The sequence below is a fragment of the Nothoprocta perdicaria genome, unplaced genomic scaffold (genome assembly GCF_003342845.1).
Source record: "Nothoprocta perdicaria isolate Ctin4 unplaced genomic scaffold, notPer1 scaffold_16, whole genome shotgun sequence".
In the NCBI taxonomy this organism is placed as follows: Eukaryota; Metazoa; Chordata; class Aves; order Tinamiformes; family Tinamidae; genus Nothoprocta; species Nothoprocta perdicaria.
This window is the reverse complement of record NW_020454760.1, coordinates 2,015,236-2,037,921: the sequence shown is the minus strand read 5'-3', so window position 1 is coordinate 2,037,921 and position 22,686 is coordinate 2,015,236. Positions and strand designations below refer to the sequence as shown.

The 22,686-nt window shown below is 41.3% G+C and overlaps 2 protein-coding genes across 2 annotated transcripts in view; one reads left to right on the top strand and one right to left on the bottom strand.

The window, feature by feature from the left end:
• Positions 1–1,814, top strand: part of CNTN4 (contactin 4) — a 215,954-nt gene extending 214,140 nt beyond the window's left edge. The window contains exon 24 of the mRNA XM_026035394.1: positions 278–1,814. Coding sequence (XP_025891179.1) covers positions 278–378 — 101 coding nt within the window. The 3' untranslated portion in view covers positions 379–1,814. The remainder of the gene's footprint in view (positions 1–277) is intronic.
• Positions 1,815–6,450: 4,636 nt separating this feature from the next.
• IL5RA (interleukin 5 receptor subunit alpha) lies at positions 6,451–21,080 on the bottom strand. The gene is made up of 11 exons (XM_026035459.1): positions 21,025–21,080; positions 20,278–20,359; positions 19,058–19,203; positions 18,150–18,288; positions 17,518–17,650; positions 17,256–17,446; positions 16,621–16,766; positions 15,824–15,959; positions 13,239–13,335; positions 8,285–8,366; positions 6,451–6,609 (listed from the first exon to the last, which is right to left on the bottom strand). Exons 1-11 carry the CDS (start codon positions 21,034–21,036, stop codon positions 6,517–6,519), a joined length of 1,257 nt encoding a protein of 418 aa, XP_025891244.1. The 5' UTR covers positions 21,037–21,080; the 3' UTR covers positions 6,451–6,516.
• Between the last annotated feature and the right edge of the window lie 1,606 nt (positions 21,081–22,686).

Genomic DNA, 22,686 nt, shown 5'->3' with positions numbered 1-22,686 from the left:
TCACAGCAATGCGAGGATGAATTTAAATAAAACCAAAAACGCAGTTAGAAAAGTAGAGCCTGGGCTGCCCCTTCCCATCTCTTTCCCCCTGCTCTTCACTTGCTGACACCCTCATCATACTTAACCAGGGGACACGGAATTAAGGGTGCTGGGGGAATTATGGGTTGGAATTACGGGTACCGGGGGAGGCGTTGGAATTACGGGTACTGGAGGAGACGTTGGAATTAAGGGTGCTGGGGAGGCGGTGGGCTGATGCTTGCTGCTCTCCTTCCCGCAGATGCGTACGCGAGGGGAGCCGGCTCGTCCACGTCCAACGCTTGCACCTTGTCGGCCATCAGCACAATAATGATATCGCTCACAGCCCGCTCCAGTTTATGACAAAAATGACATCAAGGACTCCTTGTTTATAATATAAGCAACATTTAGCTAGTTGTTTTGAAGACACCCAGTACTAAGTAATATTGTGGTCTGAGTACATCTTACTACTGGAAAAATGTTTATGCTTCTTTAGGAATGGCATTATACAGTACTTCCTCAAAGCAAATATAGCTTTGTCTGAAGTTTCCTTGGAAACTCTGCAATGCACTGAAAACATCTGTAATATGATGTTACCAAAGCAGTTTACATATGTCCTTATATGCATATTTTTTATTATATATTTAGTGTTTTATAGAATTTTTTAAAGTTAACATATGATGTAGATATTAATTTTTCCTCTGCTATAAAATGCTATGGAGAACATTATCATTAAAATATTGTTTGGGATTTTTTCCTTTATGACTGAGAGTTTAAAGCTGTTCTTAGTAACCTGGCTGCAGCTGTTGTTGTACAGGCTTGCAAGGCGAGACAAGGGCAGAACTGTTTCTGATCTGGTTCTTAATGCAGCTGTATTCAAATGGCAATTATGATCTTTGGGTTAAATCAACTGCTTTTAACACACAAGGTAATTTACATTTTCTTTAGAGGACTGAGCAAGACAAGTTTGAATTAATTATTAAGAACACTGTAATCTCAAAAACGTACACAGATTTTTGGTCATGTGTGGACATGTAGCTAATATTTTGACATCCTGCAGTAAGGTTCCATTTTTACTGTCTTGAAATAGCTTTGTCTTTATCATAGTTAGCATTAAGTTGGGTAGGAATGGCAATACTGCAAAGACATAATCTCTGCCTCTAGTGACACAAGCTACAGGTACTGGAGCAACTGAACATCAGGACCGTGACCTTTAGGAGCCCTGGTGTAACCCCAGCTAAATGGGTGCCGTTTGTCTGGATTTTATCACGGGAATCCAAATGCAGCAGCTCTGAGACGTTCTGATACCACCGGTTTCATCGTCTGAACATTCACTTATTTTCGATGTGCATTTTAACGTAACTCGTAATTCTTCACGACTCCGCTCTAGGGAATGTTGGGGAAGTCTGATGTGAATCCAGATCATCAGATGAGCTGTATCATATTTCTAGGGACTGGCACGCGGAAGTGTGCAGGGACTCGTAGGGATTTGCAGATTTGCTGCAAGGAGGCACCATCTCTCAGCAGCTCTGTGCTAGGAAGTCTACATTTCTATAGAAACTTTTCATAGAAGTCGGAAGGCATAATAGAATCACACTGGAAAATGACAATATCCACAGCAAAATAATTCTTCTTAAGAGAAGGACTGTTTGTTACTATGGGGTAATTTTGTAAGTTCACTCAGATGGGATAATGCTAGTAAAAGGCAATGGAATTTTCTATACAATTTTCAAGTTTAAATGCGCTGCAGTGGTTTATTATTATTTTTCCTGATAGCTTGAACTTGCCTGTAACTTGTCTTTTTTGCTTACAGATAATACAATTAACTTTTAGACCTTCTAAATATATTTATTCAGTAACTCATAATCAGGATTCCACTTGTGTAGAAGTCAGGGGTGTTGACCAGAGAAATATTGTCAGTATTTCAAGCTGTGTTCCTTTCCTAGTTTGATATGGTTACTTCTATGTAAAAAGACAAAAACAACAAAAAAAAAAAACACAAAAACAAGAAAAATGGAACAAAAAAAAGCTTATGTAGTTTTCTCCCCAGTGTAAATGATATTTATCAGTGATCTAGCAGATGTAATCTTTTTTTAAAGGTATTGGTAATAAATATTCTGTCATTTGTAAAGATACCTGTCTTCAAGGAGCGTTTTTCCTCCGCATACTGTTGTGCCCGGGGACAGATTTCACACAGCACCTTGGATTGAGGTCGAAACTCTGCAGGGGCAGAAAAATCTGCTTAGCTCTTTAGTCTCGTTGTGCTTCCCAAACTATCCCAACAGCGCTGGAGCGGATGAATTTGGGGCAAATCCATTTATTAATGCAGCTCCGTGGCCTTCCCAATCTGTCATGGCAGAACCTGTACAGCTCAAGAATCTTAGTTTTTTGTTTAGATGCAGAAAAAGAAGAAAAATCCACAACGGGCGGCATGGTCCTTAGGAACGCTGGAACCCTTGGAGCTGCACAGGGAGCTGCGGGCCTGGCCGGGAGGTGGCGAGAAGGGAAGGAGTGGGAGCAGGAGCAGCCAGAGCGCTTGTCCACACCAGGTAAATGCCATTTCTCGTTGCTTTTGGGGTCTCTGAGCACGGATGCAGCCAGGGTGGTGGTTCGTGGTATTGTCAGACCCTAAAGCCAACTATTGCATTTGGTACAGCAGTGCCTGGAGATGTCATCCCAGAAGGGGATTTTTTTTTTTTTTTTTTTAACAGTTTTATTAGTGTGATCTCCAGAGGGTAGCAGGAGGCGTTCTCCTTGGAGATGTTTTAACAGCTGCTGTCTCGGAGAGCACAAGGAAAGCGCTAATTGTGATGAGCGCCCTGGGCTTGTAGACTGGGTTTGAAGAGGCAGACCCTGCAGCAATTACTTCTGTGCACCCTGGGCATGGAGCTTGTAAGGCCGGTGCAGGAGTTTGGGGCGCTCGTGTTGGCCGCCCAGGTTTGGCCTCGCTGAGGCTCAGTCTGGTGCAGCCTGAACGTGTCCTCTCGTCTTTGTCTCCATCCCCTCTGTCGAACCAGCTGCTCAACATGTGCTGCTGGCAGCAAAGTGACTGTGATGTGGTGTTTGTATTCCATTTAAAAACATTTTTAGAAAATAGAGCTCTAGATGAGCTCCAGAGCTGCCGGGGACAGGGTGTCTCTGCTGCCGAGAGGGTGACTGGGGCGCAGGGCAGGGAATTCACTGCTTGGCGCAGCCAGGAGATTGCAGGTGTCGATGCTCAGCCCTTATGTCTGGCTCGGAGTTTCATTGATTTTGGGGTCTGTAAGTCAGCAGCACTTACAAACCTGCTCCCTGCCCTGTAATTCTAAACCCTGAAAGAATAAAATAAGTGTCTGACAAGCTCACGGGAACGGGAGCCTTGCCCTCGGGAGGCTCCACGGCTGGTGCGAGCAGCAGGGCCAGGCGAGCGCCGGCAGGCAGAGCATTCGGGTTGGTACTTCCAGGGCAGAAATCAGGGCAACAAAACCAAATAATTAACTGCTCCTTATGTTTTTCTTCCTGTTGTATTTCATCAGATACGTTGTTCTTATATGCAGGGTAACAGAGCAGTTTCGAAACATGCACCTTTTTAATCAAAAATCCAACTATCTGTCCAAAGAAACGCTCCTGAAGTGCCTGTTCTTGTGGCTGCTTCTCCCAGTAAGTACAGAGCATTAGCACAGCTTTCAGGTGGCCCAGCATACAGCTCAAATGCAAAATAAGTAATCTCTCCATTAATCTCCATGGTACTTTTCCAGTCACTAGCAGGAAAGTATATTTAGAAATGTATTAGGTTAGTTGAAGGCAAGACATACATGAAATACATCACAATAAATTAATTCTATCCTAGTTTCATTTTTAGAAATTTACTAATGAAATTCAGATTTTAGGCTGTTAAATCTGGACCCCTCAAATCCATTAAAATCAAATGCAGGAGAGACATTTGAGGTACAAACATTGTTACAATAATGAGCTACATTAATTTTGATGGAGCCATGTTATTTTACCCAGATGAGAACTGGCTCATTTATTATAATTATTTCTAGTCTGGAGCACCTGGGAACTCCATTACGTTAGGCACTTTCCAAACAATTGACTCTCAGGTCAAATTCCTCTTTCTATTCTTTGTTAATGTGTTTAACCCCACCACCGGATAGCTCAGATAGGAGGTTTTTGGGGAGGTAAAAGGAAGTCTGCAAGAAGAGAAGCGCTTTGTGGTCGGCAGCCCAACCAAGTGCTCCCAAGTAGCAGGTTTCTTCGCTAGCTTGCATGGTGGATCGTGCACAGGTTGCAAAAAGAAAGCAACCCTGGCTCAAACTTGCCTCCTTTATGGTGGAACCGCAGGCAGCTAAGGACATAAGCTACAGCAGGGGGCTGGAATTTTCAAAATTACCTGAAAGCAGCTGAAATTAAATATGAAGTAGCAGCCCAGCATTTTTTTTAATCTCAGAAAGCCCTATTAAGAGCACTGAAAGTTGCTTGACAGATTTTGCTGTAATCACTCTATAATGGTGTTTGCTAGATGCAGCGTGTTGGTACCTGCCGTTTTTCTTTCTTTCCTAGGTGTTACTGTCATTCTGCACATGCTGCCTGCTGCTGTCAGCCTGCAAAGAAGCTGTGGGCTGAAGAGGAGCCAGCTTGGAGCCTCCCCTCCATCTCACCACCCTCAGGCAGGGGAGCACTCAGCTGGGCAGAAAGTCAGCGTTTCAGAGCTAGAACTCACACAAGTTCTCTGCAGAACCAACATTCACAGTCTTCCCCAGAAGACTTTCCAATTCCCACACTGCAAATTTACTGTAAGGCTGCATTTGGCACCCAAAGAAACCTGCAGAACTCTTGCAGAGCCCCAGGCCCTCTGGAAAACCTGCCGTGCACAACAAACTGAGATACTTCAGTGGTTTTGCCTAAGGCAGCGATGTACAAAAACAAGAAGACATTAAGTGCATGTCAACAGCATAGACAACCTAACTTAAACAGCCTTTAAAAAACCCAAAGATCTTCAGGCTTTATAGAAGTCCTGCGATCAGGACACCCACTTCCCTACCCTGAAAGCTTGGCACTATATTTACTTAAAAAGCAAAATGCGAGTAACTAACTTTGCATAATCCAAGGCAATGGAGGTGGATTAGTTTCCTGTTAAATAATAACCTGCCAAGTCCCACAGAGATCTTTCTTGCCTTTCTCACCATTCCCCATAACAGCACTGTCTGGTTGCAGTTTTGGGGTTTAGAATGGGGAGGAGAGTCTCTCTTCACTTAATGTTGCTTAAATTCTGCACTCAGACTTGCTGCTGTTGGTAGCCGGGCTCCTGCACATCAGACACCTCCCTGAGCAGAGCCGTGACGACAGTGACAGCTCGGGCGGGTTTTCCTCTCCCACCTCGTGTGCTGCAGCAGGTTTGGATTAAGAATCCAAATGATTGAAGAGTGATGGAAATGAATGATGAGTGAGGAAGCAGGAGCCAGAGCCCTTATGGGGCTTGGGGAGGTGCAAGTCGTGTGTGAGGAGCTGCGGAGATGACAGAGCTGATCTGAGCCCAGCCAGCCCTCGGCAGCATCTTTTCCTGCCCCGGCCTTCAGGCTGCTCCAGGACTCCTGCCCTCACTAGCTGACAGCTAATCTTCCTCTGGCAAAACTAATCTGAAACCTTCGCAAATGTTCTTGAAATAGAACTGCATTTTTTTCCCAGCTCTAAAAATAACACTTGAAAGGGGGATGATGAAGGATGAAGGAGCACATATCACAAGCTGCCTAACTGAGCATTATCACAGAGCTTTTTTTATTTTGAGAAAGGATGCAGAAGACGTTGCATAACAATCTTAAAACTGCACAGTCTTCAGTGAAACCTGGACCACTTTGGCACATCAGTAGTGTCTCCAGACATGATTTTTATCCAGTTGATACGTCCTTAGCCTTGTTCATAGTCCTCAGCGCAATCAAGTGTTCCCTTTATAAAGGAACAAAAATGAAATTATGGAAACACAGCAGAATGGTTGTGCTCTGTTGAGCTATGCTGAAGACTGGCATTTCAACGAAGGTTATTGAGCTGATCTCCGAGTTTGCGCTGTGGTCTGGGGAGTGAAGGCCCTGAGTGGGTTCCAGGTCTCCTCCTCGGCTACCGCAGCAGTGTGTCACCGGGGATGGCAGAACAGGGATGCTGCACAGCTTGTTTAGGCTTTTCCTGATATTTGGAACACCTCGGTCACTGCCAGGCTATGTACTGCGCTGCCACACAAAAGGCTGCACAAAATCCCACTTGGCATTTTACATGCTGGAGTCATTAGAGGTATGTAAAACAAACAAAACGCCCAAAATTAAGCTGCCAGCCAGAAAAAAAAAGTCATTAGCTCTTTTCCAGGAAAGACAGTTTTTATAGGAGAGCCACAGTGCTTTCAGTGCGTGTGATACTCCCTTCAACGATGACTTCCCATGTGGGGTAGCCCACCCAGGCACCTGGTGGGGTCAGTTCCTCCATCTCCCTTTGCAAGGGCTGGGTGACGAGTGTGATGGGCTCCCCGTGTCCTCAGAACACCGAATCCTCCAGGATGCTGGAGCAGAAATCCTCTGCGAAGCTCCCCAGCTCCGTCTCCGTCTCGCTGGTGCAGGTGCGTGCCCTCTGCAAAGCAAATCCTGCTTTCAGCAAGCAAGTGGGGAGGCAGCCTAGGAGCATCAATAAACTCCACTGATGGACACAACATCCTTTGAAGTTTAGGGAACAAATGCTTCAAAGGTCTCAGTTTTGGCATATTTTGCAAAATGTGGCATTTCAGATGTTTGTACTAAAAGAGGTATTCCCTGCTCATGAGCCAAGAGGCTTGGTAAGAGCCAAGAATGAATTTTCAATGCAATGGAAGAGCTTGGCTTTGGCTGGGGTTTCCGGCTCTGGCTGTTGTCAGGCAGGAGGTCCCTGCTCTGCAGCAAGCGCCAGGCGTGCGGGGAAGCGAGCGGGGGTGCCAGAGGGAGCCTCTTGGGCGCAGGGGCTGCCGGGCCGTGGCTCCTGCCCCCGGCTGAGGACGGATCTCTCTCCGGCCGGAATACGGGCCAGGCTCCTCTCGGGAATCAGGAGCTGAAGCCCCACGGGGAGGCGACAGCACCAAGAGCGGCTGGGAAGCCCCCGAGGCTGCAGCGGGGAAAGGCACAAGGGCTGCGGAGCTGCGCGGGACCCTCGCCCTGGGGCTGCCAGCACAGCGAGCGCGGCCCCGCGCCGTGGCCAGAGCCTGGGCAAGGGCCAGCGGGCAGGTCAGTACCGACTGCCCGCTCCGAGTTCACTTCACATGATGACGGGACTAAATATAATGCACTGCTGCTTTTTGCAGTATAGAACTGCCTTTGCAAGGTCGTGGTTTCTAAATACTGCTTTGCTGCAATGTTGACGTTTGCCATTTCTCATATTTGTGATAACCTAAGTCATGTTATTTTACACCAATGACTCTAATTGGAACAAACTGAAACATCATATCATAATCTTCTAAGCCTGTTTCCTTGACCAGACCATAGAATAACAACAATACCAAAACAATCAAACCCCAGCTCTGAGGAGACAAATTAGAATCAAGTTACTGAGCAGCATTTCCCGGGAGCAGACAATGAAGAGTTTTATCTTATCTGTAAGGCAAAGGCATTTATCAGGAAGCAACAGCAAACTTAATAAGGCTTAAAACCTGCTTAACAGCAGGACTGGAGCGTTTCTCATTGTCAGCTTTCACTGAGTAAAGTGGCTCTCCAGGAGCCAAGCAAGGAGCCCTAGCAGCGGGATTCCCAGCGGATGCAGGGACACAGGGATAGTACCGTGCGCCCGAAGCACGCCGTTCTGGACAACAGCTCTTAATCCTCCCTCCAGCCCAGCGCACTGGAGGAAACCTTTCCTAGTGTGAGGTGTTTTCAGTTCCTGCAAAAGGCTTCATCTGCAAGAACGGCCACGTGAGGAGCTGCTGCAGCCTGGAGTTTTGTCAGAGAAGGTGATTGCAAAGCAGCCCAGAAGTGGCTGCAGCTACCGCTGCTGCATCAGCAGCCTCCCAAACAGTCAAACCTAGCAGCTAAACGTACTTCATACTCACGATTATGCGTCTTGTTGTGTTACTTGCCCCCACAAGTTACCGATCTGGCAAGTGTTGCATAAGACATTATTTGAAAATGTAGCCTGTATTTTTGTTAACAAAGCTGTAAGGCTCGAACAGTGCAAATGGCATGCTCGGCCAGTAACCTGCTAGCAGAGAGGCAACACACAAACACAAGGGCTTTTTCTATACCCCCTCCCCCCGCAAAAAAAAGTGTCTGAAATCCTTTTTTACCTCATAGCCATTTGAGTAGGAATCTTTAAATTTGTTTCTGGGTGTTGGAATCGGTGGAAACAGTTTACTCCATACATGGTTTCTGTGAAAAGCAGTAAAGGAGGGATTTGAAAGAATTGTTCTCTCTAATTGAAGAAGTTTGAGAGAAAGAAACAGCAAAACAAAACAAAGCTTCACATTTTTATTCCCAGTGATTGCTTTGCCATAAACTTTACTTGAAATTTAAGAGGTTGGGCCTCCATCTCCTTGCTCCTGGAAGGTACTGGAGAAAAGCCAGCCCTTCCAGAGGAAGAATTTACTATTGCTGAGCGAATTGAAGGATTTCAAGTTTTGTCTTCTCCCACTCCTCGGCCCCTGGTGCTCCAGGGTCACTCAGTAATTAGTGTCTGGAGGCTGATGGGAGCAACAGGTTCAAAGGTTAGATGAAGCAGTGGATAGTGGTGACACGTGGATGCTCTGAGCACTAGGCAGGTGTGTCTGCTGAAAAGATGTGCTGGATCCTGGAAGTGTGTGCACTGAAGGAAGCAGGAGGAAGGCAGGAATGGGACATGAGGTGACTGGCAGAAAGCTGCTCCTCTTGGCACTGTAACAGCTCTGCCACCAATGGACTTCAAAATACCCCTTCACTGATTGAAAGTCTTTAGTCCAGCTCAAGCGTTTATGCATATGTATTCTGTGAAGTGCTGCAGAGCAAAGTGTCTTTGTCTAGCCAAACTTTTTCACTGATATATTCCAGAGCACAGAAGTCACATTTCAATCACTAGAATGAATTCACCAACACTTACAGTTTACCTCTGGATAGCATGAAGTCCTAATGAGACCAGTTTTTAAAGGGAAATGTGCCCAAGTGAAGACTGCAGGATTTAGCCCAGAATTAGCATGCAGAGCTTTTCTGGCAGCTGGCCTGACTTCTGAAAGCAAAATAGGTACGAGCTGCACCCGTCCTTCGGCCTGGCATCAAGGTCAGAGATGGTCCTATGCTGGGTTTGTTTTGTGGCGGTTCCCCTGGTTGATGTCTGGTTAGTTGAATACTTACATTATTATGACTATTCTTCTTTCAAAAGCTTTTCAATTTCTGTCAAGTTTTCTTTTATCCTATTATCCCTTCTCAGCAGGGAGTCTAAAATAAATTCCTGCTACTAACTCATTCCTTTTCATAGCTTTCATAGTGAGATATAAAATTCTTCATCTCTTTCTCATGCCCTCCCTGCAAAAGAGTTTCTTCAAAGTATTTTCTCATTATGAGTTAAGAGCTAAACCTTCCTGGCTGAGCGTCTGAACCTCTGCTGCCTTCAAGGATACATCGATGCTTAGCTATAATTATTCAGTGAAGTAAAGCTATATGCCACCCCTCACTAAATAGGTTGACCTAGCAAGATATGGGGTGTCTTCACATCTGCCTGGGGATTAGGTTTTGATCCTGAGATTTACAGCAAGGAATGGGAATGTGGGGAATGCTGCAAGGAGGCATTTTAGGGGGCATCTCCACTCCCTCTGTTGCAGAAGCTGTCTCATGTCCTGGCTGCACAGGGCAGGCTGGGCTGCACGGTCACACCAGGCAGAGCAGGTCACTAAAGTGGTGCTGTGCAGCCAGCAAAGGGACTGGAGAGAATGGCAGTAACCAACACTCTGCCTGCTGGCATCTTTTCAGCTCATTTCCTGCTAACGGTTAAGTCTTTTGCATCCTATTAATTGTACCCCTGTGAGCATGCTCTATTCAAGTAGCAATATTGCAAGCTGTGGTGGTGGTGTTACACAACCAGTAAGATCTGCTTTTCTTTCATCTTGTTTGGAACCAGAGAGCTCCTAGTTGTGCTGTTTATCATGAAAAGATCAAGTCATACCAAAATTATTTACAGAGTTAGCAACGAGCCAAAGTAGCACACCACTTCTGGAATAGAAATACTGCAGATGGGGTGCACAAACATTCAGCAGGGATGAGGCCGAAGCAAGCTAAGGAGCACGCGTGGATTCTGGATGGTTGTTTTCCCCATCATCTGCAAGGTTTTGCTGTGAGGCCTTGGTGGGGTTGGTTACAATGGCCATCTCAGAACGAGCCTGTTCTTTTTGGCAGGGTGCTGCAAAGATGGAGTTAAGTCATTTAATAATTTGTCACAAAAAAAAAAAAGTTCCAAATTGTCAGTTCGCCTCTACACTGCCCAGATCATAATCCTTTCTATTGGCTCTGATTGGGCCCTCAGGCTTTGGAGATCGTGCAGGGGACCTTCCTGCCTTATCTCAGTGTTTCTGGGCCTCCAGTGGTTCTGCTGGGTTCTTCCTTCTGAAATTTGGCACTCATTTTTTTTCTATGGAATGTGACATCAAAAAGGTCAAAGAAAAGTAAGTTAAAAAACAACTTTTCCCTTTTGTGTTCTCTAAGATAAGACTGATAATACGTTTATCATATGTTTCAGAGTATGTTAGAATGCCTCTTTAAGGTCATGCTTGTGACACCTTGTCACATTCCCTGTGACATTTTTTCAGGTGCCCTTCCCACAGTGACTGTTTGGCTCTGGTGGACTCGTACAGGGTGCAGAGGAGAGAGGGGTACCTGCTGCTGGTTGGGATGCCAGTGCTGCTACCAGGTATGGGCTGCATGATGTATTTTTGAGTGATTGTCCTGATTTCAAGTAAGCAGAGAGCAGCTGGGAGCAAGTTGCTAACTATATTCTCCTGTAGGTTCACCCTCCAGGAGAAATTGTTATTGCAAGACACAGCCTAAGGAGATAGAGAAGATGATCATTCAGAAAGACAGCAGCATGTTAGGAAACCATCCAGTTGTGGTTGTTACCAAGGCAGTACCCCCATCTGCTGCGGCAAGCAAGCTAAGGGAAATGAGTATCCAAATGGTCCCACAGGGCTACTTTGCCTTATAGTATTTTTCCAAAGCGGTGGTCTTTATCTCTGATGCCTGCAATCACCAAAAAGTATACAGAAAAATTTATAGAACTCTTTGGTATAATGAAATTCCTTATAATGCCTTCGAATCATATCACATTTGAAGTGATTCTGTGGCTTGGATCACATGATACACTTCATGAATTCTCAACAGCAGTAAAAACTGAGAGTATTAGTGAAACTGTGATCCAGGGAGCCTGTTCTATTTTTTTTTAATTTTTATTTTTTATCTACTGCAATAAATGTGCAGGCCAAGCACTGCATTTGATCTTTTTACACTTCCCACCTCCTTCCAGCATGGGAGGGCAGATTAGAGAAAGGGAGGATCAAGAAAAGAGGGTAGCAAAGATACTGAGCAGGGAAGAGTGGACTGAAAATAGCAAGTTCATGAGATCCATTAAAGCAGAGAGATAAAATTTTAATCCTTCTGGCAAAGTTGGTATGTAATGAGCCTTTTGGGTGCTAGGGAATTATACCAGCCAGGAAGAGGGAAACTCCTGGAAGAAAGGAATGTACCATCAAGCAGCTGAACCTAGAAAGGCTTATTTAAATTTGCCTAATATAATAAAGTTTCAAAACGTATTAGTACGGTTGCTTTGAGTTAGTTTGTGGGCAAACTCTTCCCCTATATCTTTTGCTTCCCCCTTATCTGTTACAGGTTCTTTGCAGAGGGTAATTGTGTAATAACCCAATACGTGGTGAATCTTACGGACAGTAAGTGACCACCCATATCCTAGTCAAGATATCAGTGCACACAAAGATTCAAAGAAACTTTTGATGGTTTCTAGGATGTTTGTTTTGGTGTTCAGGTCATTTATGGATTTTTATCCATGAAATAATGGTTTCTACAGCAAAGATGAAATCCAGTTCTACATTGTATGTATTGTTGTGGCAGTATTTCTTGAACCCTTGGCTGGCAGTTCCTACAGATGTAAGGACAGGTCGCTCCATGGAGGAATCAGTGAGTTAAGGGATGTGGTTTGAGGATTTCCACTAACCCATCAAGGCTGGTTAGTTAGGCATGAATTAGTATGAGGCACAAAATGAGTAAGCTCGTTGTAGAGAGTATTTATTGAGACCTGCTATGCTAACTAAATTGACTTAAGAACAGTTATCATAGATACCAGACACTTTAGGGAGATTTAATTACAGTTATTCTAATATAGCATGTCAACATCTCCTTTATTTGATAACAGGAATTTAGTGAGGAAAGGAAAATAGCTAAGGACACATCATTATGGCCAATAATTTTAAAAGCTTTAAAGAAATTAATAAAAAATCAGTAGATTCAAGGACAGCACTTACATTACTGGAAGCTATGTTGATGTGTTGTGGACCTGATAATTGCTGCTTGCTATATGTTTCGGGGAAGAAGCTTGCAATTACATAATTGATTCTTTAATTCATCACTTATGACCTGACTAGTCACTGCTTCAGAAATTCAAAGTATGTGGGTTTCTTTACAAAACATTTTGAGAAGCTTGGCTATATAGCATCTGTTTTCACTACCTGGCATCCATAAACTCTATAGTCGTTAAAAATAAGCTGCGCAAATAGTTAAGAAAATAAATATAACAAACAGTGGTTAAATGTATTTGCTGCTGTTAAGGGTTATAGAGGAGGAGATTTTCTGTAAACATGGAAGCTGAAGACAAGACTGAAAATATATTGGCCTGTAAACTTTAGTCATGAAGGATCTTCTTAGCAGATTTCACCAGGGCTAAAGATGGAGTTCTGGTGTGGAAATCCCTGACTCAACTATATCCATTTAACTGAGAAAAGGAGAACAGGACAAATGGCTTTTTGACAAGTTCATCTCACCCAGTATATGATTTTGTTGTTTAATTTGAAAAACCTTCTTATCCCACCAGTTTTGTGGAATGCTATTATTGATAATTAATGAGGCTACTTATCATTTATTCAGTTTTGTTTAATTATGCCTGAATACCAAACTCAGTGCCCTTTCTGGAAATTAAGCAATGCTTTTAATGTCACCCCACATCTATTCAACACCTTGTACTTAGATTGCAATTAGGAGGAGGATGTTGATACTTACATTTTGCATGTTACTGCAACAAGCAAGGCTATGGAGCATGAGGACACACAAAGCAGAGCAAGAAACCAGGCTATGGAATTTTCCTGTTTGTTTTCTCCTGAGTTTCAAGAAAAAATAAATTATATATATTTTTAGTACAGATTATTTCAAAAACACTTTCAGAAAATATTTCATCAGTTGATTTCTATCATTATATTCAAGCAATCACAATTTAATAAGCAACCTATGAAAATTTCATATCTAGAATTAGAAAATAAACTTACAGCTTCAAGAATTGTTTCCATGACACTGACTATGTGCTTTTATTAATAGATTTCTTCAATATGAAAGAGAAAGCAAGTTCTGAAGCGTACCTGCAAGCACGGCTAGGATGACATGATCAGGTATGTTAAAAGCCTGAGATATGCAATTCTATGCAACACACACACTTCAGGTGTTTCCATATAGGCACAGACAGTTTGTTTTCCATTAAATCATTCTTCATTTCTATTAATTCTTTATAGCCAGAAAATGATTTGTCTGGCTTAATAAACTTGCCTGTGAAACAGACATTAAAACCACCATATTTTCCTGCAGCTTGGTGGCTAATATTTCCTCAGAAAGAATTCCTCTAATGCCTCCACCTGTGAGCAGAAGCGTATTTTTATCAAGGACAGTGCTTCTACTTTCAAGGCATGCTTAGTGACCACGAACATTATTTTGTGCCACATTATGCCATATAACGAAAACATTTACATTGAACTGCATTTTCAAAAGGTTGCTGCGTCTGTGTGTGCTTATGATAACTACGTGTCCTATATTTCAAGATGTCATCACAGCCATTACTAGGTAATTGAAAGGACATAAATCGGGCAGCAGCAGGAGTGTTGGGTTTATTGGTGCTGTAGACAAAACAATATTCAATTTTGGTCAGATTTGTTTGTGGAAATGAGGAGCTGAGCCTGCTATCTGCACTGACTGCTGGAGCAGCACCGCAGTCACCGAGATCAATGTGCATAATGCCACAAGCAAACGATTGCATGAATCAGCTCTGAGCCTTTGTGCCATCACCCCTGCAAGCGATGCGCCGTTAACCTTTCAAATACAGATGGGTTTAGATGGTTAATATTGTTTTCAGGATTATCATTTTTCTTACAAGAAAATAAGATTTGGGGTGGAACTGTCAACCCTGCCCTGTTGCATGCAGTGTTAAGTCTGGAGGATCACTGGACTGGAGTGTGGAAGACATTTAAGGCCCATAAATCAAATTTAAGCTTCCTAGCATGAAGGCTGGGTAATGTCTGCATTTTCCAAAGAAAAAAATGATGGAGTCTTAAGTCTGTTCCTGTTTCCCAGGAAGGTGAGCAAGGCTAGGAAGTGGTTGGTTTTATGAGGTGTGTTTAGCCAGCCTGGGACCTAGCCTGTGCCTTGAAGCTGGTGGGGAGGGTTGAGGGGCTGGATTAGGGCTAAAGAGGCAAAATCCTGGCAGATGTAATCACATTCAGTAGCAAACAGATACATAAAAGAGGGAAAACACAGTAAACAAAAGAGAATAATGGACTTTTCTTCTTCTTCTCCTGCTTCTCTAGTGCAAACCAGGAAGTGAAGAAACTCAAAAGATAAGAGCAAGGGAGGATGTCTAAGGACAAACAGTTGATAATGTGCTGTGATAAGAAAACTGTTATTTCCAGAAAAACATGTTCAGCAAGCAGGAAATACAGAATGAAGTAGGGCAAATCACCATATTCAGAAGATGCTAGACCATCTTGTTTTTTCCCATATTTAAGCGTTCATATAGTTGCAGTAAAGAAATACTTGGCATGGCCATTCATATTAATTTCTACAGTGTTTGCCAGGGAAACACTTGTAAAATTATGGAAACATGAAAATTAACAGGTGTGCTAGGAAATTAGAAGACTAAAAAGGTATGCTGATTTCCTCGCATACAATCTCGAGGAAAGCTATGGCAATTCTTGAGTTCTTTTAGAATTTATATGGTAAAAAGAAAAAAAGCTTCAGACCATGAAGCAAGCAATCTACTGTAACTGGAGGTACTTTCAAATGGCTGGAGAAGTGATACTAATGCTCCAAAATACAAAAAATCAAAGCAAATGTGAACTTCTCTGGTAAGACTACTCAGTCCTTTGGAAGGACTTGTTTTCTTTTGGTTTATAGTTCAATTAATGCTTCCTAGCCAGTTCTACAGCTTGGATTTCTGGATCTTTCTGGATCTTTTTTTGAAGTGTTAGAGCCATAGAGATGCTTACAATAGCATGTAGGAATATTTACTTTCATTGCTTGTGTTCATTGATAATTTTCTTCTTTAAAAGTATTTTTAGTTAAAAACATTCTCTGAAAACATAAACATGTAAAAACAAAACACCAGCCAAAAAAGTACTATACATCCAAGAGTTTATTTGGATGCTTTTCTTTTGTTTATTTGTAATGGAACAGAGACTCAACTACCTTGGCAATAACAAGTAAATTTCCTTCCTCAAATATATATTTTCCCAGCTTCTCTTGAAGTTACTTATGTTGTGCATGTGGTATTTACTTTTCAGCAATATATTCATATTTGTTACAAGGCAGAAACATATTATTCTTACCAACATAAAGAATTTCACTCCAGTCACTCCAAAATCCTCTTTTACGACATATGTAATGATTAGCTCGTATCTGTATGGAATATCTACAGGTAACATCAATTCTTAACCTGAAGTCATTTGATGATACTTTCATTATCTGATAAAAAAAAAAAAAAAAGAAAAAAAAAAGAAAAAAGAATACAGTTTGCTTATGACCAATAAATAAATAAAAACACTTTAATCATGTTTATTGCAGAGGGCTTTTCTGCAACTCCTTTACTAGATGAACAGCAAACATCAGGTCTTGTTTTTAAGACATTCGTTTTTGTAGGTATGTAAGACCTCTTTTTTTTTGGTAGGTATAATTTCTTTACTAGCATAACCAGATTTCAGGGCAAAGTTTTGAAAAATGTCTCATTTTCAGAGGCCTCCTAAGACAGTGAATGCTGGTTTTGCAGAATTGTCTGTTATCTCCAAGTTCATACTGCTTCTGTTATAAACACAGGTGCATAAAACTGAGTAACTCCAGTCCTGGTCCTTCTGTTTTGTTGCAAACAGAAAAGATGCCCAAAAAATGGGGAAGACTCTGAAAACTGATGGGACTTTGTCATACTCATCCCTAGTCACTAACGGGACAGAGGCTTCACTGAGGAGCATGGTTTCAAAAAGTCAGCCATAGCGGATTGGATTTTAAATCATTTTAAATTGTGACATATGACAATCTGAAGACTTTTTCACCAGGGTGAAGTTTCTAGCTATATAAGTCAACTCAGAGACCCGAACACTATGTAAAACTCAGGTATAAGAAAAGTAATTACCTGCTTGTGACCTGACTTTAAGTTGCAGAGGTAAAATTCATATTCAAAACATTCTTTAGGGAAAGAAGAAATTGGCTTTTCCCACTTGGCCAGGAGATCATTTTGCTGTAAGAATACTGTGACATTTCTGGGAACATTCACTTTCTCTGCAAAACGAAAGCAGTACCAGTAAGTTACTTAGAGAGCAAAGTTTAAATACTAACAGTGCAGCAATTTATAACTTGATACTGTTTCCTAGTGGGGCTTTAATGCTTCAATTTACTTATCATTGGGTTTAGAAAAGATAAGGGTTTAGAAGGAATAACTATATTGGGGTAAAAATAAACAAGGGAAAATTGTTTTAAAAGGCCACATGAATGCTTTGGAAAACTAGATATGAGAAGAGGAAAGAGGTATTTTTAAAATTATTTTTTACAAAAGCATGAGATTAATGATAGAACCATCCAGAAAAAATGCTTTTCAGAGATGGGAATAACCAGGAAAGTTACTGAAAAATGGAATAAATTCAAACAAATGGCTCAACAGTTAGGAGATGATTTCCTCTAACTTTTTTTTTTCAGTTTCCCTACAATTCTTTCACATAGGAGAAGAATTTTTTTATTTAAAAATAAATAAATAAAAATATTTTCACTCACCAATGGCATTTTGGTTAAATAACTGCTGAATAGGTTTAATTGCAGTGTACTTGCTAGACCCGTTAATGTGTATTATGATGAGATCATCAACTTCTTCAGGATCAATATGTGTCCTTGGAAATCTGCACTCAATATTTCTGTCCAACTTGTCTTTGATATAATCTTGACACTCTTCAGTGTAGGTCTTATACCTAAATAAGAATATTCATGAGACATGATGGTCTTCAAGAATTTCATTGCTCTTAAAATAGGAGACACTAACCTGTAAAATAGAAAGTATTCTGTATCTTCTGGTGCCCCTTTACCAGGAAGCCAAGTACAATGGAGAGAAACCGTATTGTAAATGTTGACGTAATTAGAACAGGACAAATTAGTGACTGATGTCTCTGGATCACCTACAGAGCCAAGGAATTATAGGGGAAAAAAACCTCTTATTATGAATATCGTAAGAAATTCATGTTTCTAAAATACTTGATTAAAGTCTTTTATTATCTTTGTCCTATCTATGCATTGTCCATAGCTCATTATTATCTGTGACTATTCTATCTAATCTTCCTCCATATCAGATAATGTCAGGCTACATCATATTTTAATATCCTAGAGTGTAGGAAAGTAGCTTACCTTGGCCTTAGCAGGGAACTTGCAGAGCACCTTGTAAGGGTTCTCTGTGTCATGCACCTCCAGATTTTATCCCTAGCTCCACAGGTTAAGAAAAAAAAAAGGCACTGGACTAATTATTTTGTAAAATCAGTGTTGCAGATAGAGGGTCAAATGCCTTTTTTTTTCTTTTTTTTTTTTTTTCTCCTCTAAGTATTAAACTTCTTGCCTGTTCATGCCTACTCCATAGACTAGGGCTGAACCCAAAACTCAGCCGTGCCTTGTACCCCAACTTACCGGGCGGCGGCTTCAGCTCGCCGCTCACCCAGGCGCTTTTCCTCTCAACGTCGTCGACGAGAAGCAACGTCCGGACGCGCGCGGAGAAACCATTGTGGAGAACGGCCGTTCGGAAACTGTGAGTCTTCTTTGTATCATACTTGAAATTAAAAAAGAAGAAAAATAAGAGCTTCACAAAGACTGATCTACAAAGGACAGGCTTTGTGCTAAATGTCTCATTGGGTGGTTACTTGCAGCCTTGAAGGCTCTGCGCACCATCCACTATTAATATATTCTGCCCCAGTGATGCACAGCCATCCTGTGCTCCCAAAGGGGGAGTCTCACAGTCACTCAAAGAAAAACCTTGCATTAAGTGCTTTAAGCAGCCCCTGAGAGTCCACAAGCCATCTCCATTGGATGCATAAGGAGCAGAGGCAAACCAGCCAGCTAGTTATATTGTCTGAAGTTAGACAGAACAAATAATTTGCATGAGAAGTGTTCAGGGTTTGTTAGTTTAGACAGCAGGATCCTTTTGAAAAATTTATGGAAAATCCATAATGTATAATTGTGATGAAATATGGTGCAATATTTTGCTGATATCCTGGCATTAATCTGAGTTAAATTCACTGATTTGATCAAGGAGCAATATCACTTAATACCAGCATCCAACTTCGTCTCCAAGATGAATGTTACAGAATCTGACAATTCCTGGGGCTAACCCTGGCTCCAGCAGAGCTGTACCTAGAACCATAGGTGAAAAGGAACCTTTCTTGTGCTTAACATATTTAATTTCAGTATTATTTGAGTATGTCAATGGTATAAAAGACATATCATACCTACTGCTCTTTTTTTTGGTGCAGTATATTTAACTAAACAGAAATGTAACGTTCCTAGAACACTGGCTAGACTTTAGACATCTTTAGACTTACCTCTTCAGGCACAGGAGTTATGATTTCCACGTCATACCTAATAGTGTAGTTATTTGGTTCTTGATTAGGATTTGGTTTCCAGTGTAAAAATACTTCTGCTAATGCAGAGACTGTAAGGGTGAAATTAACGGGTGGGAAAACCTGAACTGAAAGACAGAAAATAAGAACGCTGATAACAATCCATTTCACTTTTATTAGTGAATTTTTCGCAGTAATAGCTGTTAACAAGAAATAAGCAGCAGAAGAAAATTATCACAAATTTAATTTCAATATTGTATTCTCTCAGTAGCTTCTTATAAAATGCTTCTAATCTTGAAGAATTAGAAAATAAAATAACAAACAGAGCTTCACCAAATCAGAATTTACCTAAAATTTAACTTGAAATATTTTTTTTTTTATTGCAACATTTTGCAATGAGATATTATATTGGTTTATTACAAAAATTAGGTTTGGGTCTTTCAATTCTGGCCTTATAGTCACTGATATCACTGGGCATCTGTATCGATAAGGGATTGATGAACCGATCAACCCTATGGTCACTTTGTACCCACAGACCCTCTTGCAGAAGAGCATCATATGGGTGCTTTCTAGGAGGAGACTGACAGCCACTAGAACTCATATGCAAGTGAAACAAAAGTATGATGAAGAGAGGAATTAAGCACAAACAGAAGAAAACGCAGAAGGATGAGAATGATAACTTAAAATGACAGGGTAAGAGGGATTCCTGGAGCCTATATGGAAATGAAGAAGTTATCATGCTGGGAAAAAAATGTTTGCATATAAATAGCAAGGCAATGAAATAATCAATCTAGTTCCTTTCATTTCAGAAGTTCTTCAGAATCCTTTCTCCCTTATTTGCCAGCTCTCACACAGTTTTTGGAAGTCATTCCACACATCTTTCTCCCCTAATTTCAATGTTAAATGCTCCCTTGCTCCACTTCCAAGCAAGTACCTCGCATTAGGAAAACTGTCTCATGAACTGGCAGAAAACCCTGACATAAACCACCTTGCCCTCCTTTTCTGTGAAATGTGCACTGTGGAGATGCTCACAAGAAAAGGTCAAGAAAGCTCAGGAAGTTTGTTAACACACTATGGTCATTTGGGCCCTGTGTTCATTTTATGGCTTTCTCTTATTTTTGTGCAGAATAGCCAGACTAACCTATGGAGTGGTCTTGGTCTCCCACTGAAGCAACAGATTGTTTGGAAGGAAGCTGCCTTACCTTCTTCAGCGTGAAATATGCTTGGCTGAACCATGTTCGTTGTTATCCAAAGGAACATCAGAATCCTCATGTTGGCCATAATCTGTAGACAGAAAATGAGAGGCCAGATTCTCACATAGATGCCATGTCATCATTTTAGCCACATAACAGGACACGGTCAGACAGCTAAAAATGAGCACAAGCCCAAGTATAAGCACCCAGACCTGCAGCATAGTACAGGTCTACCCACGTTATCAGGAATGAAACTGCTGCTCTGCGGAGCACAGACTTCTCCTTCCCTTGCAGCAAAATATATATTGTCATAGAGAAATTTAACATGAGTAGCATTGACCACATTGGCTACGTTTGGCAAACCCACTTGAAGAAGCTACTGTATTCAATACTGTGTTTGGAACAGCAGTTGTGGACTTACAGCATCTCCTCAGGAGCAGGAACAGTAGGATTCAGGTGTATTTGCTTTCAGCAGAGCCCCATTTGCTCCAAGAAGAGAAGTATTCATATTTTTAGCTGCTCTATAAAATGGCTACTTGTTCGAATTTTCTTTCCAGCATCAGTTTTAATAAAGAAGGCTAATTTGCCAATGTTAATTATAGGGCATAAGAGAAACTAATTTGTTTGTTCCTAATTTAAATAACCAGTTATTCTGAATGCTTTAAAACAGCATGTTCCTATGCTTCCTACAGATAGTTTCATGAAATACTGGGGAAAAAAAAAAAGTCTGTGTGCTATCATTCATGTAGAACCTACCATAAACAACATGGATCCTGAACGGCAGCTTTTCAAAATGTTCCTACAGATGAGAGATGCATGCTCCCAGTCCAATCACACTACCTCCCTAGGGCATCTACAGCGATTGCTTGTATGGAAAAATAATATTTTCAGTTGGTAATGAGTAGAGAAAACATCTTTAGCCCATCAGTTCTTCCTGAGCCGCCAATAAATAACCCAAGGACTGGAAACAATCCAATTGATCACAGCTGGGGTACTTCGTGCTGTAGAGTAACTATTTTTAAAAATGGTATATGAATGCTGAGTTCATTCAAATGAGGCATAATCTACAAAATACACTGTTCCTCAGTGTCCAAATCTACTCATTATCTAAATTCATATTCTGTATTATCTAGCATTTTGCTAACCAAAATGTATATGAGACTGACTGAGCCTCTGGGTTTTATAACTAATTATTCCTGAGGAGTCAGGATTTGTTTCCACATACGGTGCTTTATGGGAAGACATTTTGACTGACATCTTTGTTTTTCCAAAATGCATTTGAATCGGGTAACTACTGCTCACAGCACACATTTATGCTTACCCAGTGCCTCCAAGAATATTTATTTCTTATCGCATTGCTATTAATGGAAAGTTTGTTCTTTTAGATTTCATCTACACATAGTTCATTTACTTGATTAAACTATGAAACACATTGATAAGCTTTTTTATTTTTCCATTTAAAAGCAAAATATATTAATGTCATGTCACTGAAAATAAAAACTAGCCTTTTTTTTAAAGCTAGCAGTAACCCTAGTCCACCTGTGGGGAGAAGACAACTGCAACCTTTGCAGATGTACCTGCATGTGTTATGCATGCACACACCTTTGTATCCCTATCTGTCTATTAACATTATCCATCATGTTCATTGCAGCTCTCCCACTGGCCCTCTACATGAAAAATCAGCAGCTGAGCAGCAGTTCACATTATATTAAATTCTTCTAATGTGAACTAGGTACCTGGATTCAAAAAAGAGAGAGAACTCACCAAAGCACTCACCAAATAAGCTTTCCACTCGCATAGCAGAGGGAGCGTGGTGATTCCCTAGCTGCAGTCAACACTTTAATCAAATAAAACATCAGGCACAACTGCAAGACTTTGGGAAATCAGCTTTGTTAGTTCTACTGCTCAAAGGATTTTCTTTTATAAGCAACCATTTCAGTGCCTTTAAAAAAAAAAATCTCTAAAAAACTTCATGTTTTACAACTGCTTAAGAGTTGTACCTTTAACTAACTTGAGTAATCTCAGTGCATTGGTTTCAGGATGGCTCTGACATTTATCACAACTAAAGCACTGTTTCTCTCGCCCGTTTCCTTACAGAGGGCTGAGCTACTTATTTACTTTTTAACTTTGCACTCAAAAATAAAGATACTGATTCTTCCTGGCTACATGCTTTTATCCAGACATTTGACAAGATCCTAAGGGTCAGCTTTACAAAGGTACTTTTGCAGGCTAAAAACATGCAAACACACAGATGAAACATTCCTGAGCAGGAGTTTTCTTGTTTGTAATGAGGTATAAACTGCAATGCGATTAATTTTTCCATGTTCTTAGTTATCCATTTTCTCACTTGTTCTTCTTCCTTGTTTTTAGAAACATTACTTTTCTTGCTATCAGCCCAAGATTGAAAATCTGGATTTT

Bases quoted from the DNA above. Each gene is read 5' to 3' on its own strand.
- IL5RA (XM_026035459.1), bottom strand. The intron at 17,651-18,149 runs GTAAGTTGGGGT...TTGGCTCTGTAG, and splicing joins CGAGCTGAAGCCGCCGCCCG to GTGATCCAGAGACATCAGTC. The intron at 15,960-16,620 runs GTAATTACTTTT...TTTTTTTATCAG, and splicing joins TAAAGTCAGGTCACAAGCAG to ATAATGAAAGTATCATCAAA.